At 44.7% G+C, this 27,139-nt stretch overlaps 2 protein-coding genes across 2 annotated transcripts in view; both read right to left on the bottom strand.

Annotated features, from left to right (window-relative positions):
• The window catches only part of abtb2b (ankyrin repeat and BTB (POZ) domain containing 2b), a 54,914-nt gene extending 40,082 nt beyond the window's left edge, over window positions 1-14,832 (bottom strand). The window contains exon 1 of the mRNA XM_080475140.1: window positions 13,414-14,832. Coding sequence (XP_080331266.1) covers window positions 13,414-14,305 — 892 coding nt within the window. The 5' untranslated portion in view covers window positions 14,306-14,832. The remainder of the gene's footprint in view (window positions 1-13,413) is intronic.
• Window positions 14,833-21,128: 6,296 nt separating this feature from the next.
• The window catches only part of b4galnt4a (beta-1,4-N-acetyl-galactosaminyl transferase 4a), a gene marked incomplete at its 3' end in the record, with an annotated part of 179,582 nt that continues 173,571 nt past the window's right edge, over window positions 21,129-27,139 (bottom strand). The window contains exons 16-20 of the mRNA XM_080474399.1: window positions 26,330-26,483; window positions 26,163-26,235; window positions 25,271-25,424; window positions 24,124-24,250; window positions 21,129-21,243 (exon numbers count right to left, since the gene is read on the bottom strand). Coding sequence (XP_080330525.1) covers window positions 21,129-21,243; window positions 24,124-24,250; window positions 25,271-25,424; window positions 26,163-26,235; window positions 26,330-26,483 — 623 coding nt within the window. The remainder of the gene's footprint in view (window positions 21,244-24,123; window positions 24,251-25,270; window positions 25,425-26,162; window positions 26,236-26,329; window positions 26,484-27,139) is intronic.

Here is a 27,139-nt window from a genome sequence, read left to right as displayed (position 1 = left end):
GTACTTGACCTCAGCGTGGCAGCTGCTGGTCTCACCACTCTGCAGCCAACAACACCGGTCGGATGGAGGATAATTACGGCCTTCGGAGAAGAAAAACGACAAAAAGCCAAGAATCGCTCGGCAGGTTCATGTCCTCCTGAGGACTTTTATTTATTTATTTAATCCTCTCTGTTTTGGTCCATCACCTCTGGAACTTTACTGTTGGTTGTACGTACGCCCTGTGTGACAAAATATACAGTACTTCTGGTACCAGAGCCAGTTTTGTGAAAACGTACGTAGTTTTGGGTTTGTTTACGACAACGGTGCTCAGAGACACTTTTCGAAAGCGCTCGGGCTCTGTCGCCCCGGAAACCGGTGAAATGGAGTTCTTCTGCTCATGTGCAAGGAAACAGAGAATAAGAATAATGTTTTCCAAACCCTCCTCGGAATTGGTACTTTTATTTTGACAGTCACAGTGATAACAATCCAACTTGGTCGTCTGTCTACTGGAATGTCCAAGTTCTCCTGTTGTTTATGTTTATCGTGTGTTGTTCTCTGTACGCATGTGTGTGTGGTTTCATTATTGATTAGATTTTTTATTCTTTTTTCAAGAATATTGTGGGAACAACAACAAAGCAAAACAAAATAAAATAAAACACAAATAAACAAACATAACAGAGCAAAGCAAAGCAAGCAAAAAATAAGTAACAGATAACTAAATAAATAATAAGAAGAAGCAGCAAAGCTTATTCACTCCTACCCCTTCTTGCAGTTTGTTTCATTAATGAACCAAACAGCACCTACTACTGGCGGAACATGCGAACTACATCATTTTCAGTGTTTCATTTTCAAAATGTTTTCGCGAAAACACTGCGTTTCGACCTGAATCTACATGTTTAACTTTGAAAAATAGAAACATCACAAAATGCCTTTTCCCAGCTGGTCAAGCTGCCGACTCATCGTCCTTGTAAAAGCTCATGTTGTGTTTCAAATACGACTTATTTAAAATCAAAGCCCAGAAAAAGACAAAAAGACAAAACAAAAGAAGTCATTTACTCAGTCCGCATCTCACATGCGATTGTAAACTACTGTTATTGGTTTCCTTGTTTTCCTTCCTCCACGGGAGACGATGATGATGATGATGGGATTTCAAGACAGAGAGAAGAGCGAAGGGAGGGAGAGTGAAACTATGAGTAAAGGGAAGCTGAAAAGGGGACGAGAGACGGATCTCTGGGGAGGTTAGAACAAGAAGACGGGTCCTGACTCCAGTTTGTCTTCCTTTCCCAGCACGGGGCTGAAGATAGCAGCTCTCCGTTTAAACATGACAGATATAAAGAGCCTGTTTTCTTTTCCATTTTTCCCAACGAGGTTAAGTAGGAGCCGTAACACCTCCATCTCGTGAAAAGAAACCAAAAAAAAAGTGCTGATAGCGTGAATTCCTTTCCCTCTATGTATGCCGCTCCGCCACTTATCAGCTCGTGCCTCGATCTGGAGTGCGCTTGATTTCTTTGTGAGTGTAGAGGAGTTCTGTGTTTGTGTTATCTTTGTCTGTTCAGGCGGCAGGATGGAGTCACAATGTTATCAGAGTGACGGAGCATCAGGACGTCTCCACGCTCTGTTTCTACACACAGATCTGACTCACTCTGTATCAGATTGCCTGTGCTTTGGATCCCGTCTGCAGCCAAACAAGGCAACCTTGATGAAAGTAGTTCTGTTTGTTGTTGTTGTTGTTTACCTGTCTCCTTCAAGAGGAGTACAAGCCGCTCAGGCCTCACTCTTTGGGTGGGACTCAGCAGACTCGCTGGGTGGATATTAGATTATTTATGGCTTGTTGATCCTCAGACTGACACTCTGCTGACTCCCCAGTGAACAATTCACAAAACACTGCGACGTTTTGAAAATGATGTCTGTTTACATGGAAACTGCCGGAACACTGAAAACGATGTAGTTAGAAGACGAAGTTGTTGTTACAGTGACTGTCAAAATAAAACTACCAAGTCACGACACTCTGGAGGAAAGCGTCGTTGTAATTGTCCGTCTACTGAGCGTGTGCAGAACATCTATTTACTACGAGCGTGGTGCGCAAAAACCAGTTGCATTTCCCCGTTTCCACGGAGACTGAACCGTTTACAAAAAGTTGCATTTTCAGTTTTCAGCTCCCCGTTGACTTATAAATGGAAACACAAAACACAACCAAAGTTTCTGTTTTCACTTGGAAACACTGAGAATGGGCCTCAGTCCTTCTGTTGGTAACTGGTCGAGGTATTTCCTGCCAAAAGCAAACAGTCGACGAAGGATTTCAATCAAACTGCCTGATGGGAAAAGTTGCGTTGACCTCTGAAGCCCCAGAACTTCCTTCTTCTTGACCCGCTGTCAGAGTGAATTCGTGGCTCGGCCGTTATCTTTCAATTTAAACGTTGAGGTTTCAAATTACACTTTAAAGTTTGTGGGTTTTTTTTGTTTCAGCTCAGAGTATACATGATGGATATGATGAATTATGAGAGAAAATCACTAGAATTTCAACATAAAGTCACTTTTAATGAAACCTTATGGCGCAAAACGCAGTGAAATGCTGAAAAAAAGAGAACAAACTCTCCTGGAGCTGTTGCATTATGCAGGTTTTAACAAACTCGCCCTGACAGCGTGGCTTTGAGGCTAACAATCTGTGTTTTCTTTGAAACTTTGACCATTTGCTTGGTGTTCTGGAGCCTCTTACAGGGCGGTTCTGGCCCACGGGCCTCATGTTTGAAGCCCCAGCCTTCATCCTAAAAGGGAAAGGTGCCGGAATATACACATGTACAGTACGGTATGGTGTATGGACTCCTACCTAATGCTTGTTTAATAGACCCTAACCCGGCCACACTTTGGTCTAGAGGCCATGGAAGTGGAATAAAAGTCCAATTCGAACCGGTTTAACAATCCCGCGGGGCGTTTATAAAGTGAGGCCGGGCTGAGCCCGACGAGGAGACGAGTGTTTCTGAGAAGCTGCATGTAAGCTGCTCCGAGGTGGAGAAGAGAGGAAATCACGGAGAGTTCCTCTGGTTGAAGTCATGCTCTGTTTAACTGCTGTCTGACCGACTTCCTCTGCAGCCGCGCGCACACACACACACACACACACACACACACACACACACACACACACACACACACACACACACACACACACACACACACACACACACACACACACACACACACACACACACACACACACACACACACACACACACACACTGGAGATGCAAAGAGTCCAATTCATTTTTCGCTCATTTCACTTTTCTGAACAGGAAGAACATTTAACAATGATCACCCGTGTTCTTTGGGAAAAAAAGGGTAATTTCGTTTGTTTTTTTTAAATATTTTTGATTCCAAAATTGAAATCAATCCCCGAACAAGGCAACTCGTTATTGTGAAATTCCACCACATGTTCTCCGTCCTTCCATCCGAAGCCCAACAGGCAGATTATATCGATGCAGGAAAAGAGCCTTGGCTCCCGTCAGTGCAGTCTCGCGCCGCCTGCGACCCTGCGGCGACACACAGATGGCCAGAGAGACAAAGCGAGAGAGCCGGGAGCAAGATGTGGCAGAATGGACGTCTCGGGACAGCCACCGAACACACACTGGCATGCGCGGCGTTTCATACAGACGCAGCCTAAATTAGCGGGGTCGTGCTCGGGGAGACGCATCCGGTACGAAGCCACAGCGACACGAGAGCGGGACGTCGGTCAGTTTGCTTATTTCAGCAGCCGTGGGCAAGTCAAGCTGCACAAACACAACACAGACAAACCCAAATACAATCCTCAGCGTTTTCAGAGGAAGTACATACCCATTGTGAGGATGTATAATAAGGAGTCTACTGTGGAAACACAGCGAGGGTCAGTACTTTACTCAGTACGGTCGATCCACATGTAGTTTTCACTTCAGTTTCATTTTTAGTAGGTTGGACCAATAAAATAGCACCATAAAAAATCTTTCAATTTAAACTCGAATTTCTTAAATAAAAATCTTTTTTTAGCTACAAATTCGATAATTACCAACAACAGTCACTCCAATCTAAAAAAAAAAAAAGCCTGCAGCATTATGGGAGTTTTCTCACAAACTCGCCCTGACAAAGCACGGCTTAGAGACTAAAAGTATCAGCAAGTTCTCAGCGTTGATTTTATAAAAACAAATAAAAAACGGAGGGGAGCCTCTTGTGTTGGACACCCCCCCCCCCTTTACGTCTACAAACTTTGGCAGAGATTCTGAAAGTGACACTTCGATGTTAAAAAAACTAAACCTGTTTTGTCATTTGCTCCTCCTGAAGGCTGGATTCTTCCCGTGTGTCCCTGAGGGATCTGAGTGGGTTATTCTGGTTCCAGAAAGGAGTCGGCGTGTGGGGGATACGCTGCGCAGATCCTATCAGCAGAGAGAGGCGGCGGCGGCGGTGGCCGTCCCGCCTTGACAGAGTCTGTTTCCCTTTTGCCCACATGTGCTCGCCATATGGCCGCCCTCGAAATGTGCCGCTTCGCTCCTCTGGAAACCAGAGGGGGATTCCTGGAGGCCTTACTGTACATGGTTTTGCTCTAAATCGGCTGCGGCCCTTTTTAATCACCGCGTGTTGATCTGGACGACCTTGACCCAACAGGGGATGTTTTGGGTTTCGAACGTAAAACCTGGGGGTGGAAACCGGCCGGCAGGCATCTCCGATCCGGGACAACCAATAGGGAAATGGTGGAAATGTCCCAAAACTTTTTAAACGGATTTCTGAAGAGGAGCTGAGATCATCAGTGATTCTGCCATGAAAAGATACGGAACTAACCTTACAGGAGTTACAGGAAAACTTTCTTTAGACTGAATTCTGCAGCAGAAGGTTTTATAAAAATGGACTTTATGTTGAGATTGTAGTAATTCTTTAGCTGTAATCGCTTGACTTTTGTGAAAATAAACATTTTCATCACATACACTCGGCGCCACGACCGAGAAACACTTTAAAAGTTTAAATTTAAAGGTCATCATGGCACTATTTTACCGTTCCGGCTCAGTGGGGATGAAATTTGGCTGCACGTGAATTAACGTGGTTTTGACGAGAGGACACTGGGTTTTGGGGAAAGACAATACAACTGCAAGGTAAAAGGAAGAAAAAGCAGGCGAGCGGGCAGAAGGTCTGAGGGTCTGAGGAGTTCATATTAACATGGGTGCAGGAGTGAGAAAGGAGATGAGGCAGGCTGGAGTGATGGAGGCGAAGGGAGGACCTGGTTTTATTGAACATTAAAACATAAGAAAATGAATTGAAATGCAATGATTTGGAGCCGCGGCGTGACGAGTTTACACGCCGCCGCTGACGGACAAACAAACACATTCCAGCATCTGAAAAAAGGTTAAATATAAAAAAATAATAAAAGCCATTGAGTTGAAGCTCTCAGGGTGACCAGGCCACAATCAACAGAACGGAATTGTTAAAAGTGAGATAGTGCAGATTTCCATGGACGAAATTTAAAAGATCAAATTCCGATTTTAATGGCGGATTAGAAAAAAGTGCAATAACAGTTAAAGGCGTAATCATGAAGTGTAAAAACTTCAACGACACGAACACTTTGAAGAGAAATAAAGAAGAAAATAAATAAATAAAAGAGCAAAATTGCTTCTTTATCGAGCTCGACTTTCAGGAAGAGGCTGTTTTTCTCCTTCGATTCAATCAACTGTCAATCAAACCACGCTGATAAAACTGGCAGACTCAGGCCCACACACACACACACACACACACACACACACACACACACACACACCGACAGAGCTGTGAAAGACAGTCACAACATCAGAGCGAAAGCGGCCGTCAAACGCTGCGATGGCCTACTTCTGGCGCCTCCGTCACCTCGTCAGAACTCCGCCCACTGAATCTGCCACAAACGAGCTGCGTCTTCTCGTCTTCCGCCTCTTTAGAATCGGCTCCTTAAAATCCCCCGAAGAAAAATGAAGCTATGAGCCGACCTGCGCAGGGCGAGCGTGGAAATGTGACGGCAAAGAGGCGGAGAGAGGAATCGTCTTAGAAATCTGAAGACACATGAGATTCCTTCCTGCTTGTCTGGTGGCAAACAGCCGAGCGCTGTTCTTTTGGAGACACCTCGCCGAAGTTCACCCTGACATCTCTAATCTCCTAATAGTCCCTCCTATCTCCTTTCCTATCTCCTTTCCTATCCACTTCTCCTTAACCCCGGAAGTGCTTAAGTGGCGGCCATGATACAGAACGTTTTAATTCTCTATAAGCTCAGAACAGGAGGCTCAATGCTTCCTTTAGAACCTCCTTGAGCAGGAGAAAAGGGCTATATAAGTGAAACTGTGACTTTGACCTGTCCAGTACAGCGATCTCAAGATGGACAAATGTAGAGCCGAATCCCGGAGTGACGACGGTTTGCGTTGATGGTCGCTGGAGTCGTGAAGCGAGGCCATTCATGTGTGTCTCAGCAAATGTTTTAAAATCGGTGAATCGCAGACTTGTTTCAAACATATATGCAAACACCCGGCGTGGACGCCGCCTTCGACCGCCGCGCGTTGAACAAGGAAGTCACTGACGGGGTCACAGAGCGCTCCCTCTTTCAGTCCGTTAAAAAAAACAAAAAAAACCAGTTTAGTCTTGAAACCAAAACACTTTCCAAGCTTGAATGAAAACGTCTCAAAGCAGCTTCTTTTTTTTCTCTGGTTGAAGTGATCACAGCCCTTTATTTGACACACACACACACACACACACACACACACACACACACACACACACACACACACACACACACACACACACACACACACACACACACACACACACACACACACACACACTGACCTGGCTAAGTTGTGCTGCAGCAGGTTTGAGACAGAGGACCCAGCGAGGGGTTTATTACCACCAATCCTCGAGCACAAAAATCTGTTTCCACTTAAAAACGACACACTTCCTGATCCACGTCCAGAACGTCGCCGCCCATTCGGCCGCGGCTATCCCACCCCGCCCGTTTGCGTGAACTGAATATGGAGAACTGAATATTTCGTATTTCCACACAACGGATGAACTGATGGAAACTTGCCAGTCGATGCTCATTTGCAGTTGGAACTGTGGGAAGCAACAGGAGAAGTGCTGGTTGTAGCGGAGGTCTGTGGTTTGACACGGATTTAGGAGGCTGCTGAGCAAAGCGGGAGCAATCTGAAAATCGCCATAGAAAATAAATCACACACAGTTTGTATTCTTTTTGTTCGGTTTCGTTTGGAGCCAGACTCCCACACTTTAACCCTAATTGATCAGAAATGATGTTCACATCCTAACAATTTTGTGAGTTTTGGCTTGTGTTGCTATAGCTACCAATTAGATTAAAAAAAAAAAAAAGATACGGGTAACCTATAGCAACCAAGGCCAACATGATCCAAAGAAAGAAAAGCACCGATTGTCAGAAAACACCACAAAGGTTTGAGACGCTGGTTCATAAACGGCCAATATATCACTGCCAATGCCATAGAAACTCAGTATGTTCCCCAATAATTCCACTGTCATGCTCTTCTGTGGCCTAATTGTTAACAAAAAGTAAAGAAATGAGGTGGTTTGGTCACACAACACTTGTCCTGGGGGGATGTGGTGAAGGTCACAAGCCAGAGATGAAATCCTCGCTTTCACTTTCATATGCCTTTAACCCTAACCCTTCCTACTTTAAGTTCTCTTTTAAACTTTGGCTTCGTCATCATCGACCACATCCAGGGTGTCGTTTTCACATGTGACAAGGTACTTTCTATGGAAGTGAAAAGTGTCTTTGGATCAGAGGAGGCAAACACGGTTCAGTTTGGCCCAATTTGATCTCGATATTGGGCTGTATTAACTTTAACCTCTAAATCCAAACGTTAGAGGTTTTATTTAGAGTATAGACGATGAAAGTGTTTATACTTTGGTAAAACCAAACCATTACTAACAGTTTGGCTCGTCTGCATTTTAACCAAATTCTTTGGTTTATTTCATTTCCCATTTTTTTTTTTTTTTTACATTTACAGCTAGAGCTACACTCGGTAGAGCGCAGACTAGCTTGACATTTGTTTGCGGAACCGAGTTAGCATTGCCATCATGTTAGTCGTTAGTTCATATTGATGCTAACTAGCCAGTCAGGTAGCAACGTCACTGTGTGAAACACTGAGCGGGGAGCGTCTCCATGGCAACAGACGCTGATCTCCTTTGATCTCCTCCATGAGGCGCCTCTCATCCACTTTGTATGGAAAATATTTTTTCCCCGTTTTTTGGGGGATTTACTCAGAAACTAAACGGTCAGCCGCTGACGTCCCAATGGATTGGTTCTCGTCATTCCTGAAGATTCCATGGAATTCGGGTTAATAGTTTTTGCAAAAAGTTGGTAAAATATATACACACACAAACCATTAAATGATTAAAGATATAAAATACATGCAGACAAAAAGATAACCTTCACCCAACACTGGTTTACGTTAATTACTTTAATTAAAACCTTTTCTTGGTCCGTTCGGAATTAAAGCGTCAGCAGGAGAACGGTGTGTTTGGTGTTCATCGCCGCCACTTGGCCTGTGACCTTCAACACCCGACACCTAAGATTTAAAGGTCATAATGACAAATCCAGACGCAGGTGTGTTGTGAGGCGCTCCCTGAGCCAAACCCGACGCCGGGCCGGCGTGCTGGACCACACCTCTCCCGCTAAACCGCCGCCAGCATCCAGACAACGCAGCCAACAGCCGGGTTCCAAGATTCCAACCATCCTGCAGCCTGTTGTCCTGCTTCTCTCATCAGCTCTCCAGCCGGCAAGAGGAAAACAGCGCAAAGGACAGATTCCCTGAGGAAACTCAGCTCTGACTTAATGCATGCCACACATGCCCCGCACATTTCGGTTTTTTTTTAACCGCTTGGAAACCAAATGAGTTAAATACCGAGTAGTCCTTTCAGGATGGATCAAAGTCTCTCCAAGAATGTGACTAGAACAGATAAATCCGTTTGCAGCGACTCTTCCTGGTGTCTATTTATGTCCCCCCCCCTCGGAGTATCTGTCATCTTCATCTAGCCATCAGCGCTGTGCTGTAAACAGTGTTGAGTAGCATGACTCACGCCGCTGTAATGAATAACGAGGGGCGTCGCTGGAGGCTACAATAACAACTGAAGTTGCGAAAAAAGAAGTGAAAGACGGAGGCGACTGTTGATTTAATTACTGTTATTTTCACTAAACTAAATCACCCGCGACGGGAGAAAAGAAATCAGAGGTTTTGTTTAGCAGACGTTTGCGTCGTATTAAACACAAATAATATGTCGGGGGTCACAGCTGTGAAGGCCATACTTTCTGGTTTCCCAAGAACGGTGACGTAGCCACGCGAAAACACAACACAGACGATCACATCGAGACACGTGACTGTAGTGGCTCGCTGTTTACACAGCTGTGTGTGTGTGTGTGTGTGTGTGTGTGAGTGAGTGTGTGTGCGCACACTCACTGACAAATTGCACTAATACACATTTCACACAGGAGAAAAAGCGCCGGGGGATTAGCCGATATCCTCAAAAGTCTTTTCGTTCTTAACTCTTCGAACGGCGACCTGCTGACGAGCGTTCACCACGGCAACCCAATTTCTTCTGCGTCGTTTGGTTTCCGGGTTGTTTACAAGTTTCACGGGTCAAACGTGCAGCGCGGCACACGGTCAAGCATGGGCTTGTTTATAAAATAAAATTAAAAAACAAAACAAAACAAAACAAAGCAAAACAAAACAATTAAATAAAATAAAATTAAATTAAATTAAATTAAATAAAAAAATTAAAAAAATTAAAAAAATTAAAAAATAAAATAAAATAAAATAAAATAAAATAAAATCCTTGTGCTTTTTCCTGAGCCGTATTTGATGGGGCTCCAGCTTTGTGGAACAGGGAGTGTATTTCCAGAGTGCTGGTTTCCCCATCTGTGTGACCGCAGCGCTGGCGCGCTCTCCCTGCACTGCTCTGCCCACCGTTCCCACGCCTCTTTCTGGGCTCAATACATATTTAGGGGAAATACTGAGCAGCAAATCATACGCTGCCTCGGTGCACCCCAAACCCACTACCAGCAACCTTTAAAGAGGAGAAAGACTGAAACCCTGAGCTTTGTTAGTACTGGACCGACTCCGTCTTTATCAATCCAGGTACATTAAAGACGCCAACTCAGATTTAGACAGTTCTCCACAATGGAGCCATAGAACGATCGTTTCCAACCAGAGGAGATGTACTATTGACTAAAGCCACAATCACGACCTGAGAAACTATGAAAAGGTCTGAGAAAAGCTTCAGTTGGTAAATTGTCTTGGCAAAGCAGATACAGAACAGACATTCACAAGCCCGTCATACGAGATCGATGATTGCACAGCCACTTCCTCTGTCCATTAGTAAAACTACGACGATGCACTTTAACGCGCCCCGCAGTACCGCCGGGTACAAATTATACCGGGAAGCGCTCGCTCGTGCTGCTTCCTTGTGCGGGGAGATGAATGACAAATGGATTGCTCTGTGCGCTGGCGTTGTGTCGGGGGTTCAACCGGTGCCGTGGAACCGTTGGCTTTAATTGGCTGGAAGGTCTCTGTGCACGTGAAAGTGTGTGCATGAGTAATGAATAAGATCCTGGCACATCGCAGCGCAGCCCCTCTAATGCACTCCCAGCAAGCCAGAGGAAATAAACAGATAAAGATGAAGTGAATGAACTGAAAAGAGAGAGAGAGAGAGAGAGAGAGAGAGAGAGAGAGAGAGAGGGAGGGGGGGCATTGAGCCAAACGAGAGACTGAGCATGAGAGGGCAAAAGGAGAGGAGGGAGGGAGGGAGGGAGTTTTCAGTTTTGTTATTGGAGCCGTAGAAGTCATTTCTGCCTTAAAGAGTTCCAGATGTTTGTTCGCCGCTGAGAAAGAGAAAGAGTTTGAAAGAGACGAGGGGAAATGAAGCAACAGGGAGGAGTTGAACCAGACTGTGTGCCACTCTGGAGGACCAGTGCTCTACCATGTACTTCCAATTCAACTGGATCTTCCCTGTGTGTTTGGGGGCGAGGGGGGGTGGGGGGTGGGGGGGGTGGTGGTTAATGAGGTTTGGGGGTGGGGGTGGGGTAGTTCCCTGAAAGCCACTGTGGGTGTGGGGTATCAGGTGGTGAGGTGGTAGAGGGGCATGTGGCTTCCACAGACCAGCCGAGGGGCTATAAAAAGCTAGGGTGGTCAGAATAATGGTGTGTTGTTATTACACACACACACACACACACACACACACACACACACACACACACACACACACACACACACACACACAGACACACACACACACACACACACGGGTCTTTCTCCAAACCAACGGCTGAACTCACCAAAATAGGCCGGTCGACACCAAACCAAAAGACATCTGGTTAAATAACGGGACAAAAGCTGCTCTTTAACTTCTTTTGCCATGAAATAACTTAAGCATCCTGCCAGACAACAGACACGTCCCGCCGCGCCACCGCCTGCTCGTCCACTTGCAGGGAAGAAGACAAACAAGTGTGAAGTCAAATCTGCAAAGTCTTTTAAATGAATAAACATGTTCTATTTTCTAAAATCTATGTTGTGACAAGGATGACGGGCCGTACTTTCCTAGGACCTTTTATCGTCATCGTTTTCAACCTTCGTTTTGAAAACGATGCCCGTTCACACAGAAAAGTCAGAAACTCGATTGTAGTTCATGTAAACGAGCCTCAGAGCGTTGGTGCAGGGCGAGTATGTAGAAACGTCAAAATGAATGTTGCATCATTAAAATTGGGTTTTATGTGGAGACTGCAGCAATTTTCCATTCAAAATTGTTTGGTCTTGCAAAAATATTGACTTTCATTAAACTTATACTCTGAACATTGTGAATTCACAATGAATTAAAAAATTAAAAAAAAAACTTTAAAGTTTATTATCACACTATTTTGCCTGAACTAAAATGAGTTTGACACTCCGGTTACAGATGGCCAAATGTAAGTAATGTGTGCTTATATATATATATATATATCTGTATATATACATATATGCAACGAGCAGTCTTCCGCACGCTGATTGATCTCTGACTTTTACAAAGTTGACATTGTTGGCGATGCAACGTCAATAAAAGGCGTAATCGTTGCTTTGTGACTCCACTGGTTTCCTCTGTGTGTAATGTGCAGCGGTGTGTGTGTGTGTGTGTGTGTGTGTGTGTGTGTGTGTGTGTGTGTGTGTGTGCATCCCCAGCATTTGTTTTTCACTCCCTCTGTGTTGGGCTAAGCTGCACGATCACACAACAAAAGGCCATTGTGCTGCAGAGAAAAAAAGAAAAGAGAGCTGCGCTCCGGGGAGCTGGTCGCGGGCCACCGACAAAACGGCCGGTTACTTTGTCCCCGACGCTCGTGAATCAACTCCACACTGCGCTGCCAAAACAGCCATGGAAAGAGGCGCTGGTGGAGGAGGGTGGAGGAAACAAACGCACAGCTGGAGCGGGAAGGGAGGGGAGGAGAGAGGTGTACAGTACGTGGTGGGTGGAGAAGGATGAGGAAAGGAGGAGAGATGAAGACGGGATGAGGAAAGGAAGAGAAGGTGGAGGGTGAAATGAAGGTGGAGCTGAGACGTCTGCTGCTGCTGCTACTACTACTGCTACTACTGCTTCTACTGGTGCTTCTACTGGTGCTTCTACTGGTGCTTCTACTGCTGCTGCTGCTGCTTCTACTGCTACTACTGCTTCTACTGGTGCTTCTACTGGTGCTGCTGCTGCTGCTTCTGCTGCTTCTGCTGCTGCTGCTGCTGCTGCTGCAGACCAATATTCACCTTTTCCACATGTGGACTGTGAGGAAGTGGAAAGTTGTGAGCAGCTCTTGGACAGGGGGAACAAAAATAAATAAATAAATAAAAAACCCTCTCTCACACACACACACACACACACACACACACACACACACACACACACACACACACACACACACACACACACACACACACACACACACACACACACACACACACACACACACACACACACACACACACACACACACACACACACACACACACACACACACACAGTTTCAGTTTTCTCCTGAAGCTGCTGCAGGTTTAGACACTGAGCTTCATTTCTACATGTCAGGAACGTTCCTCTCTGCCTGGGCAGGATCTCCCACAGTGGGATTATAAGTTTGTGCTCTGAGCCACGAGTGTATTGATCTGTTGAATTGAATAGAGAATTCCAACCCCCTGACCGGGATGAGGGTTCGAAACCCTCCACACGATCTGTTTCTGCAGGTTTCTTCCTGTGAAGAGTTTTCCTTTTCCACCATTCTTTGTTTTTTCTATGTAAAAATGCCTTGAAGTGTCGCTATAGAGATAAAAACGGAATTGACCTAAAGCACAAGGAGAACATGCAAACTCTCATCCCCGTGAGCACCGACCACTGCATCACGTCCGACGGCCAAATGCAAAGAAGCGTCTTTACCGTTTGCGTTCTTCCCGCAGATCAGGTGCTCGTAGTGCTGCAGGACCCCCCACAGCTCCGCGTCATTGTTCACGAGCCCCTCCAGGACCTCCGCGCTCACCGGGGCGCACGCCGACCCCGGGTCCGGCCCCGCATGACCCCTCTCGGCCATCAGCACCCGGGCTCCGACCTCCTCCACCAGCGCCTCCATGCACGACGTCAGGCAGATGGCCGCGTACTCGTGGATGCGCACGGAGATGCGCGTGTCCACCATCCAGCGGAAGAAGCGTCCCACGGAGAAGGAGAGGCCGCAGCGCGCCGACTTGCCCTTCCTGAGCAGCGCGCCGGCGCTCATGCTGTACATGGAGATGGCCCTGACCGTGGCGGAGACGCAGTGGTCGGCCAGAGCCCAGCTGAGCACGAGACGCATGGCGCTCTGCACCTCGAAGCGCGTGCAGCGGCAGTGCATGACACTGAGCCGCTGCGCCTCCCGGGAGATCCGGATCAGGGCCCGGCGGAGGAGAGTAGACAGCCGCCGCACGGCCTCGGGGGAGAAGGCAGGTGCGAGCCCCGCCTTGGCGCTGCCGCCCTCGGACACTTTGCGCAGGATGCGGGCCACCTCGTCCTCCGTCCAGGGGAACTCCTCCAGCTCCGGCAGGCGGGGACACTTGGAGAAGATGTCCTCCGGGTCCTCGGGCAGGACCGTGTTGACAGTGTCCCAGCTGTTGTTCCTGCTGTTCATGGAGCCGGAGTAGTACCACCAGTTGCCCCGGTGGGGGGCCGTCATGAAGGCCTGCGAGGTGGACTTGGAGGAGGACAGGCTGAGGGACTTACACGAGTCCCCGGCCCCGTACCCCGAGTCCAGGGTCAGGTCCTCCAGGGTCTTCATGTGGACATTACTCAGACCAGCCATTATTGTCCGAATCCTTTCAGGTTTGTTTATTTTTCTTTCTCAGGAGCGACTCGGCCAGTGCCTCAAGCAGCCGTCAGAAACTCCCCGAGTCGATCTGGACCAACCGGTTTTACGCAGCGGGACTCTCCTGTGACATCGCGGCAATGAGCTCGGTGCGGGACAGAGACACCTCCGACTGCCGGGACAGACACAGATCTGCCGGCCAGAGCGGTGAAAACCTCCCGGAGAGCTGCCGGAGAGCTGCTGGAGAGCTGCCGGAGAGCTGCTGGAGAGCTGCTGGAGAGCTGCTGGAGAGCCGGCTGTCTTCACGGTGAGACGCGCTGCGCTCTCGCCTTTCTCGTGAGTTTAAACTTCCCTCCCGTCTCCGGAAACGCCACGAAACGTCTCCTTTGTCCCCGAGAACCGCCAAGCAGCCGTTTATCTACCAGGTCAGGTCGCGTCGAGCCGCTCATCAGACTTGAACTGACATCTTTCGAGGGAAAGTCCAACTTTTCACTCCATGTCCGCGCGCTCACGTTGGCTCGTCTACAGCAGCCCGGGGGAGGAACGGGTACAGATGTGAGGGGGCGGGGCTTCCTCTGAGCGACAGCAAGGAAGCACCAATCAGAGGAGGGCTGTCTCCGGTGGCAGCCAATCAGGGGGCTTTCCAAAAAAAGTAGGCGAAAACTCCAAACGAGCGTCAAACTAATTCCCTCATGTGTGACCTACATAATTCACACACACACACACACACACACACTTTGTTTACTGGGTATTTTATCCAAAATATGTAATGTAAGAGCGATCTCCATCTCAATGACAAAACTAACAAAAAATAAATAAACAAATTATATAAACTAACATGAAAATGTAAAAGTCCTACACTTGCACATTTCATTGGGAAGTTTGTTTATATTTTAACAAACCCCCCAAAAATTCAAATAAAATCCTTGGAAAAAACGCCAAACATAAGTTGTGAGTATCCAGTCAAACTATTTCGGTTTGTAGGAGGAAAGGAAGGTTAAATGTCTCTTAATCGTCCCTTCAGCTAAATGTATGCAGTCATGAAGAGGTGTCAACCACGAGGCTCCGATCCGGCCAAACTACCAAGAAAAGAGTAAAAAAAAAACATTGAGTTTTAAGTTTCTTTAGAGTCGTGGACAGGACCCACCACCGAGACACGAGGAGACATGTTGGATGCTGTCAGGGTGAGTTTGTACAAAATACCCATAATGCAACAGTGATGACACAAGGTTTTTCTTGTTGTTGTACGTTTCTCTGTATTTTGCATTAAAATGCACTTTATGTTGCGTTTGCCGTCAATTTCGGTCATAATTGTTTGTTTTTTGTTGAAATCTCTACATTTTCATCGCGTCTCCTCTGCGCCACAACAAAGACAAACTATAAAGTTTAAATTTAAAAGTTATTAATGGCGCTATCCTATCCACCCCGGATCAAATAGTTCTGTATGTGGACCCGGAACTAAAATGTGCTTGACACCCCCTGATATGAATAACGTCCACATTACGATGAAATAATCTCAAAGATTATCCAAGTAACTCACTGTTACACATTTAAGACTTTTCTAATCTGTTGGGAGTCAAATCAACATGGTCAAATGACACTTTGCTAAAGTTTACAGTGTTTTTATGTGCTAAATCCAGTTTATTTTATTGCAACCTGATGAAAAGTCATGAGATTGTTTGCACATAGCTGCGCCCGTCCCGTCCCAATGAATAAATGAATGAATAAAAAAAGCTATAGAGGTTTTTTGGGGACATTTCACTGCACTTTGTCTCATTAAAATTGGCTTTATGTTGAAATAATAGTCCTCTTCTCGAGTCATTGTTTGGTTTTTTTGCACTCCTAAACCTGTAACTTCAGATTTGAAGGTTATTATTGCAGTATTTTGCCGGTCCAGCCCACTCAACTGAAATATCACCAGCGATCTACTCCAATGTTCCAGATACATTTAAGTTAAAAAAAAAAAAAAAAAGGTCCCTGATGATCTCAGGAACATTATTTGGTTTGTTAAAGTCTAATTTACAGCAGATGTGTTGAACTCGGTCGTATTGGACAAGCAGATGGTGCAATTATACCTAATGAAGTATCTGCCAAGGGTATATTAGGATGTGTGTTTATCTACCAAACCATCTGAGGGGGGGATTTTATTTTCTTGTGTGTTTCCTGCGACCAAAATGTAAATCTGATTATTGTCTCATACCCCTTGGGGGGGGGGGGGGGGGGGGGGGTCGCCTGCACATCAGCAAATCTCGCCCGAATCTATAAAGCCTCCGGTAATACCGTTAAAGGTGGAGCAGCGTTTACTTTGACTCAAACGGTGTTTGCTTTGCTCAGACGGGGCTTATGTTCTTCACCCAAAGTGCTTTTCTTTTTTTCTAAACTCGTTCAGAACTGCGAGAAAAGGAGAGGCGGTTGTGCAACGGGCAGAGACGAACCTGTCGATCCTCGCTGCAGACATCTCGCCCGTCTGCACCAAGGTGAGGTCCACAAAGTGCTCGCGCCAGAAAATTGGATGGCATCTTGTAACATTTCGCCTTTAAGTGCCGCAACATGAAGAAGCAGAACGGGTTGCGGAGGGTGTGACGGCGACGACGCTGGATTTGGGGGCGCTTACTTTGCCTGGGAAGGCGTCTGTGGCGTCGGCCCGGTTGCACATGTACCGACCTGGATATGACAGAACATTGTGGGGAGTTAAAATGGAAAAAGAACTGAACAAAAAAATCTAGTGACCTTGTTCTCACACGCAGTTTATGAATCACCGGGTCAGAGGAACAGTGAACAGACTCATGAAGGCCTCATATGGCTGTGGACTTACTCCTGCGTGCAACATGGGACGCTGAGGTGTGTGTGTGTGTGTGTGTGTGTGTGTGTGTGTGTGTGTGTGTGTGTGTGTGTGTGTGTGTGTGTGTGTGTGTGTGTGTGTGTGTGTGTGTGTAGGGGGTGGGGGTGGACCAGCAGCTCTGCCAGGGAATTAAATACACTCTGAAAACACACCAGCTTTGTTCTTTCTACTCTGCGTTGGTCAGAAAACAGAATGACGTGAGATGAGTTTACCTCAGAGTGACGCCAGGCCCAGAGAGGACGGACGGGACGAGGTCGCTGACGGGTCAAAGTCTGTAACAAAAAAAACTCTTTTAGAACTTCTTGGTACTTTAAAATTGTTATCTGGTGGTGTGGATGTAATCCTGTTCAAAACAACATAATCTCATCTTCAAAAGTGTGTGTATTTGTTCATGTGCGTCATGCAGAGACGGGAATTCATTTAAATAATGGCTCTTTTCATTCTCAACCGGTGAGCCTGATTTAAAATATGCATTTTAATGAGTTTAAAGCAATGTAGCCACAGCAGCTGTGTGAGTGGAGCGCCCCCTTGTGGCCACACAGGAGATTGTACTTGAATTTTGTTAAGCAGGATTTTAACATTTTGTTTGGACATAAGAAGGTCCTAAGTTCAGATTCCAGATGGGGCCTTTCTGTGTGAAGTTTGATGTTCTGCCCGTGCATGTGAGGCTAATCGGTGAACCTAAATTGCCCCCGAGGTGTGAATGTGAGTGTGATTGTGTGAGTTTGACCTGTAAACCAGCCTCACCTGTAGTTCCGACCCTGCACAGGATAAAGTTCAATTTGGACATGAATAAGCAAACAAACAGATTTGAAATATCATCTTGACGTAAGCATAAAATTTTATTTGCAAAAAAGAAACAAAAAAACAACAAAATAACAAAAAACAAACCCCAACCAAATAAAAAGTACAATACATTCTTAAAATCTTTTCTCTACAAAACAATTTCACAGAAATTACCTTGGAATGTATATTCCTATTTTTCATGTTTATGTTTCTCATATATATAGTCATATATTCAATGTTTTCTTAATTTTTAAATAGTCCCATGTCGATGTAGAACGATGTACAGTGTCGACCTTTCTTCTTCCTGAAGAGGTTAAAAAAAAGGTTCCAAGAGGGCGTCGTGACAATCATATAGTCATTAATGAATCACTAACTCTCATCCGTCATGTATATATGTCCAGTCTGAAGCCCTCAAGCCACTGCCGGTCATTACATGTACACTATATTGCCAAAAGTATTCACTCGCCAGCCTTGAGTGACGTCCCATTCTTAAACCAGAAGATTAAATATGTTGGTCAACCAGCTTGAGCTCTTCTAGGAAGGCTTCCTACGAGGCTTTGGAGTGTGTTCATGGGACTTTTGGACCATTTGTGAGGTGAGACATTGATGTGGGATGAGAATACGTTTTGATTTGTTGGGTTTCTCTGTTAAAAGCAACTAGAAATGACTCTGTTGTATTTGGTACTATATAAATAAAGTTGAATTTAATTGAATAGAAGGCCTCGTTAAAGCCCGATATGTAACAACGACCTAAACTGTTAAAAAATAAAATGTAATAAAACCTGAAATGTAGTAACTGGTCAATAATGTAAAAAGATTTAACAAGAATTTAAATGTGATCTTAATATATTTAATGTTATTTTGTTCCAATGATTGGAGAAATAGATTACAGATTTTAGAGAACAAAATACTATAAAAAAATAACTTGAGCAACAACAATCATACATAAATACCACAAACTGTAAATAGATATACATATAAACAAATAGTCCAAACTTTTAGAACTCAGTATTTCAGTGGTATTCAAATGAAATAAGTTCAAGTCCAAATCATGAATGCTTGACTCACATTATGATGTAATAAAATTATTATGATATTAGGGGAAATATATTTGTACCTGCCCCATAATGTAATATTGAAAAGTTTTTAAGTTTTGAACTCAGGGTCTTTTTACATTATTAACCAGTTTTTACATTTTGGGTTTTATTCCATTATACTTTATAACGTTTTGGGTGTTGTTAGGAGCGAACAAGTGTGAAAATCTCGGTCTCGGTTAGTTTACAAACGATCTTTTTAGCGGGCAGTGACAGGAAGTGACGTAGTGCGCAATGCATTCTGGGTAGTAAACAAACAAGGCCAACTGTGCAAAGAAAAAGTTGAAAAATAGCCCGCGGCCAGACGTGAAGTCTTGAGTAAGAATTAATGAGGAAGAAGCAGTGAGGAAGACTCATTGACTTCTGGTCTGAAGACTATGTATCGTGGTTGTTTGTGGCTAACAATTAGCCACGCGCCAACCCGCCTAGCCACCACCGGCTAAAGCGGCGGGACTTCCGGTTTCAGTCCGGACCAATCAATGAGCTGTGTTTCTTCTTTACGTCCTCTCTGGCCACGGCGCCCCCAAACCAGCAGCTGGTGGAACTGCGTGACACTGATTTCATACACCTGAATTCAATGATTTGGAGAGCTGAGCAAATACTTTTGGCAAAACAGCGCAACATGTTGCGTTCGGAGGCCAATGAGAAGCCAGACTAATGGGAGCAGCTGAAACTCCCATCATTAACATTTCTATAACAAACACACTGACAACTTTATATTCCAGTACAGAGAACCACTTTACCCTCTTTTCTTTTTAATACTACAGTGTATCTGAATATACAGTGACATCACAGCCGACTGATAAATAACTTCCTCGGTCATTAGTTTAGAAACTGCCTGCAGTCAAACCTTGATAAAGGCACACATTTGTGAAACCGCCATGCCTTGCCACGTCGCGTCGAACACATAAACGCCTCTCCTTTTAGTGTCAGAACATGAAGTCTTCAGTAGGTCAGCATTCCCTGCCCTTTGTGGAAATGTCGGGGTTTTTTTTAATATGAGAAATTTGTTTATTCCTCAAAAATCCAATATTTAAAACACAAAAAAATGATATAGCGATATATTCTATGTTTCTCATCCCCCGTTTCTCATTCATAGGATTCATTTTGTGCAGAAGTTGGGAGATCTGCAGGGGAAGGATGAAGAATATCAGGAGAAAATATTTTCTTTTTCCAATCAGAAAGTATTAAAACCGCTTTGAGTAAAACTGACTGAAGTTAAAAAAACAAAACAAATACAAACCCACAAATGACTGTGATTTTGCGAAGCGTAGACGAGGGGAGAGCCAAAGATAAAAGAAATGCAGAGGAATATATAAAGACGATGTGTTTGTCGGTGTCCGTTTAGAAAAAAAACAAACAACAAAAAACAAACTGTCTGCGGTTTGTGACGTCGGTTTAACGGACGAGCTCCAGCACCTCTGTGGCGTCGATATCCAACAGGAAGTCGACGTATTTAGAAACACCGCTTCACCAAACACCAGAGTTCCTCTGCTCGAGCTACGTCGCCATCTATTTAACGGTTTGACGCACATTGTACGTCTGAGAGCGTGTTAGAAAAAAGAAAAGAAAAAAAGTCTTAGGTTGTCTTCACATCTCCTTGTTAGAAAAAACGGTGCTTCCTGTCTTTTTTTTCTTTTTTTTTTAAAGCACAAGTAAGCAGCAGCAAATCCTCACGCACACACACACACACACACACACACACACACACACACACACACACACACACACACACACACACACACACACACACACACACACACACACACACACACACACACACACACACACACACACACAAACAGCTGCTTTCCCAGTCCGTTTGAAAACATTGCACCAAAAAAACCCAGAAAGGACGGCGTCTCGCCGTCTCTCCGTCCAGTAGTTCAGTTCACGTCGGAGTTTCGCCTCCAGATTTCAGTCTCCATGTAACGGGGCCCTGTGGCGAAACACTGGCGTCCCTGAAAAGAGCCTGTTTATAAAGAAAGGCAGAGTTCAGGCAGTGAGCGCAGGTCTTTCTCTCTCTCTCTCTTTCTGTCTTTCTCTCTCTCTCTCACACAGTGGATCTGCAGGAAGGTTCGTTTCTTTACAGTCGCCGCTATCCTTTGGGAGTCTTCTTGTTCTGGGCGTTCCACATGCCTCTCTTGGAGTGGTAGTAGTGGAAGAAGTTCCTCAAGCGCAGTCTCTCAACCTCCAGGCCGTTCTGAAGCACCCTGTGAAGGAGGAGGGCGAGAAACAGTGGACAAGTTGAAATACAGTGTAAACTAGAGCTACACTTGGTAGAGCGCAGACCTTCGCTAACACCACGTTTGTTTGCAGAACCGAGTTAGCGTCGCTAGCATGGTAGCCGTTAGCTCTTATCAATGCTAACTAGCCTGTCAGGCAGCAACATTACTGTGAAACACTGAGCGTCTCCATGGCAACAGATGCTGCTCTCCTTTGATCTCCTTTGATCTCCTCCACGATGAGCCTCTCTCATCCGCTTTGTGTGTGACCTTTTTTTCTCGCAGTTTTATTTATTCGGAACTGTTCGTCGCTAACGTAGCAAAATCTAATCGATTGGTCCTTTGGATGGTGACAAATCATCCTTGAAGGTTTTATGTTATTTGGGATAATAATTTTGCAAAAAGTTGGTAAAATACATACAATTATTTGGCACTTGCCCAGATTTAAAATGTTATTTTTAGACATGATAGATGATTTGGTTATTTCTGGTCCTTGATTTTACAGTATAATCTTAAATTTATTTTCAAAAATCTTTTAAGATTTATCTTAAAGGAGACATATCATGCTTTTAAATCCTTCCTTTTTACATATAAATCATACAGTTGTGGTCTATACAACGCGAAACTGCAATGCTTGGGTCTGAATTCCTCATTATTAGAGCTCCACAGGCCCCTTTTCAACCCCTTTTCTGATGTGCTTCTGAGAGCAACTCGTTTTGGGGCGGTCTCTTCAAATGCAAATGAGACACTTCATACCCCGCCTCCTCTCCAGGTTGCAGAGGTGACACTCGGTTCAACGTCACCCTGTTCGGCCATCTTTGTAGTTTGATAGAACAGATACAATTATCTAGCGGCGCAGAAACTTTATATTCACACATTATTTACAAAATGTCAACAACGGAAGATTTGTCCATCCAGCCATACATGTTGGAGCCAGAGTCGGACCCGGCGGAGCGAGATGAAAATGACGATGATGCACCTACAGAACAACGTCTTCATATGGATGTAACGCAATGGTGTGTTACTATATTTACACTAACTTCTCCATCCATGCCCACTACTACAATACTGCCTGTATTACAACGACTATTTAACACAGAAGTTACATTATAATCTAAAACGAGCACACAGCGCTAACATATGAAGACGGTGCAACTGCTAATGCTAACAAAACAATGACAGGGACGTCTTATCATCACACTTTTTAGCGTTATATACAGCTTACCGAAGTGCTCTGTTCGTCGTCTCCATAGATAGAAGGAACTGACCGCTCAATCAGACCAAGTCTTTCGGCAAATCCTTCTTTATACTGGCGGAGGTTGCTGAAGCAGTCGTCCTTAAAGTGATTCGCGCACACAAAAATGACCTTACCCACAGATGTGGGTACATTTCTGTGAAAAATAAAACTCAACCAGGCACTTCGAAAAGGTTCTGATGCTGGGAGACGGTGTAACGAAGCTTGTGGGTTACTACATCCAACAACCCGAACATTTCTACTTATCCTCTCGTAACTTCGGTTGGACTACAAAATCGCAGCGAGAAACAAAAATGGCGGATTGCTCGAAATGTCGATGTCCTAATTTGGCAGTTCCGCTGCGAATACTGTGACGTCATTGTTCAAAAAACGTAATAGAGAATAGAAAAATCGAAACCGATCGCAAAATATGACCAAAACAGAATATAAAGATATCAACGGAGCACCTGAAGAGACTACTTTGAACTTTTCTGTACTTCTAAACACTCTAAATATACAACAAAATGCATTTAAGGGCTAAAAAAGTGGATTTAGCATGATATGTCCCCTTTAAGTGAAAATTAATTGCTGCATGGACAGATGCTTTCACTAGTTTTAAGTTTTCTTCTCAAATTTATATCTTACATTTTTGCTACCATGGACACCGGAGGAGCGGGGAGTGAAAGATTTGAATTGAACAGAGTTGGTTGTTCAGGATCAGTCCAAATAATGTGAAGGTTATTTCTTTGTCATAGTTAAAATATTAAACAAATCAATGGTGCAGTGATATTTCATGCAGTATTTTACTGGATAAAAGCAGCAACTTTACAGGTTAATCTTTTAAAGAATCAGGGATGAAACCATACAGAGCCACTTCTGAGTTTAAGCTTCAGCTTTGGCTGAAAATCTCTATTTTCTGATGAACAGAGACCAAAAACTTTCTCTGAAATGTTCCACCATCACTTACTCGGGACCATTTTTGGTTTCGCTTCAGTTTGCTGTTCCTGAGTTGTGATTTTAGCAGATGGTGCTGAATGAGTAAACACTCATCTTGCAGAAGATTTCCCATGTGAATCTGGCGATTCATAAAAATACATTAAACATACATCATGATCAGCTCCTCAGGATGAAATGTTAAAGACTGTTGGCCTTCCATATTCAGCTTTTATTTATTTATTTTTATTAGGAGGTCGGGCAGAGCAATACAGCATCATCATTTCACACCCACAAGTTAAATAAAAATGTACCTTTGAGATGCTTTGCTGGTTAACTATTATTATTAAATATATTATTATCAATATTAATATTAATAATAATAATTCTTGAGAGAAAAAAACATGGGGGGTAGTCCTATAAATCAGGTGATTGGAGAGAGTTGAAGAATGTTAAAAACCTGGTCTGACTCTTATCAGAGACCTTCACTGAGTGTCTGATCTCCTCTAGCTCTAGAAAAGACACGGCGTCTTTGAGCCGCAGGGTTTGACAAGGAGCACGAGTCGATTTCCAGTGAGGAAGAAGATACTCGCCAGTGGCAAAGCGAAGGTCTAGAATATCCAGTTGCTCAGAGGTAAACTGCAGCAGCAGTTCAGGTTTAATACACGTTAAATGGAAAAGCTGTCCCGTCGCTCGGTTACCTGTCCAGCAGCTCCCAGTCTTCTCCGCCCCAGCGGTCCTTGAACTCCTCCGTGTTCATTCCTCCGATCTTATCGAAATCAGACTTGTAGATCCCGAACAGGCCGAAGCCGTTCACCTCCCAGTAGCCTGAGAGGAAGAAACGCAGACGCGTGAGTGTCTTTGTGTCTTGTGTTCTTCTTCTCCTCTTCCCCCTCGTCTTGCCGAGCAGCTCGATCTGGAATCTGCCCCCCCCCTCCCACGACCCACTCCCACCCCCCCAAACATCTCAAACTCGTCACTTACCCACCAAAACGCCTCGATCCTGTCTATTCTGCTCCATCCTCAGCTTCCAGTTTTGACCCATTGTGACCCGCTAAACCAGTGTTTCCTAACCTTTTTGTTAAAAGACCCAAATTTTTACCATCGGAAACTCAGACTGATTCATCTTTCATTGTATCCTGATGCAACGACATTTTTTTTCTCCTGCTGTTTACTTTGCCAGCTCACCTTTGTGTTTATTGGAGATACTTTTTAATAGTATTTCCATATATATATATATATATATATATATATATATATATATATAATTCACTCTTATTGTAAATGCTTAAAATTATTAGTTTTGTGACATAAGCAGGGATGAAAGTTGATCAAATATTTACGATTCTGATTCCTGGGTTGAGTTTCACTCCAGAGCAGATTGAAAACACAACATTCTTTAAAAGTCATCGCTGCTGCAGGAGCAAACGTTTCTGCATAGCGGTCGTATTTCCTGCCTTTCGATGAAATACCCACTTTGGAAATACTGCAAGTTGCCCTGTTTTTTAATTTTTTTATACCTCTTATAATCCCAAAGGCATCACGACCCCCCATTGATCACTCCTGTAAACCACATAACATAACTTTATATATGCATGTGTGTATAGAGATATTGTATTTAATGTCAAATGTCTGAAATGAATGAGTTAAAAAAAAAGAAGAAAAAACCGCAGGTCTCAAACTATTTGCCTTGAATGGAGCGACCACAGATGAAGTTTGATTTTACTCTGAACTGTGTCAGTTCAGAGTTTTCCTGAGTGAACGGGGCAGGGTGATCTCTTAGTAACTCTGCTAGGACGTTGATTTGCGAGGCTGATGGTCTGATCAGAGTGTTTATTTGTGTTTTACCGTCAGGCTCCAGCGGTGAACTCCCGCAGCTGAGTCTCATGACGATGGGCGCGAACGCCAGGCGTCCCTCCACGCAGTGTTTCCTGATGCTCTCCAGGATGTTGAGGGGAAAGTGGATGTGGAGATCGCAAAGAAACACGATGCTGTGACTGTCCTGTGGGGGGACGGGGGGGGATGAATCAGTACACAAGTAAAAATTCATTTATTGTGTGAACGAGCTAATGCGAGTGTGTGTGTGTGTGTGTGTTTGTGTGTGTGTGTGTGTGTATGTGTGTGTGTGTGTGTGTGTGTGTGTGTGTGTGTGTGTGTGTGTGTGTGTGTGTGTGTGTGTGTGTGTGTGTGTGTGTGTGTGTGTGTGTGTGTGTGTGTGTGTGTGAGATGCTGAGACGCAAGCTCAAATTTGCCTATTATGGGATTTGAGGATTAAAGCGAGTAAAGGAGTCTGGGCTCGTCTTCACTTGGGGAGCCTGCGGGGACGTTGAGACGTTGAGTGACGGCGCTGTCATCCCACCACGACAGCGCCGACACTCAGCTGACGGATCAACGTCTGTCCAAATTTCAAGCCGCTCCGAGCCCCCCGGCGGGCGCGTGGAAAAGACAGCTGGAGAACGGCGAAGGGATAACCTGCGAGGGGGAGTGGATGTGACAGCGATGGCATGCATAGGACGGAGGGAAAGCAGCTATCTGTCGGGGCGACTCTCCGTTCCTCCGCAGGAGGAGCAGGAGGGGAGGAGATAAGGCCAGAGAGTCCACAGCCCACCACAGACCAGCACAGCAGTCATGTATTCATTATGCATGAATGTTCCTTCCGTCTGTCCGTCAGCCGGCAAAGGTCATCCGCTCATCGAGAGCACTGACCTTCAGCGAGTGGCTTTCGGTTTGTTTCACTAACCTCGATCGTGTCCACTCCGATCTGCAGTCCTGCCGAGCGTTCAAAGTTCCCTTCTCTTCTGAGGTACTCGTATCTGAAAATAAGTAAGTAAATAAATAAATAAATAAATAAAAAACTAACATGTTTTAAGATTGAACACACTCCATAGCAAAGTCAGGTTACGACACCGCGGCACGCTGCTGTCTCTGAGCGCCTGCTCCACGTCCATGTCTTCACTCTCAAAGTCAACGATGATGATGCTGAAGTTGTCGTCCTTCGTCTGCCGGTGAAGATTCTCCATGTCGGAGATGAACTGCTGCACCCAGCGCGCCTGGTTCTTCACTGGAGGACAGCGAGTGAGAGGAGGAGCGGAACCCAAAGAGAGTCAGCCAGTTTACTCGTCACATGTATTCATCGAAAAAGCAGGAGCGTCAAACTTGAACGCCCCGAACCTGGCTCCAATCCCACCAAAACCCACCGAGCAGATTGTAAGAATATCAAAGGAAACTTGGATGTTTTTAACAAGTTTCTTAGTGGAAGACACAACACAACACAACACCGAGACCCGAGCCCAGATACCGCTGATGCTGCCATGAAAGCACCGACATTTCACTGCACCTGAAGTTTGTCATTAAAATTCTTTGGTTTTATGAAAATCCAGCCATATCCATCACATATACTCGACGGCGCAACAAAGACAATGTCAGTTTAAATTGAAAGGTTAATTATGACACTATTTTACCACTCCGGCTGATCTGAACTAAAATGTGTTTCACACCCCTGATCTAATGCAAAACATATTTTTCTTTATAAGCGTGGTAACGTGCCATTCTCAATAAAAACAAGAGAAATCTGAATACAATGCAGCGAGTACAGGTAATGAAAATGTCTATATTTTCACAAAACCAAACAATTACTACCGAAAATATCTATAATCTCAACATGAAGCCAATTTTAATGAAACTATAAAATATAGTGAAATGTCTACAAATAAAAAA

This window comes from Lipophrys pholis, assembly GCF_963383615.2.
Source record: "Lipophrys pholis genome assembly, chromosome: 11".
In the NCBI taxonomy this organism is placed as follows: Eukaryota; Metazoa; Chordata; class Actinopteri; order Blenniiformes; family Blenniidae; genus Lipophrys; species Lipophrys pholis.
The sequence above is the reverse complement of the archived record's forward strand: the minus strand, read 5'-3'. Positions and strand labels throughout refer to the sequence as shown.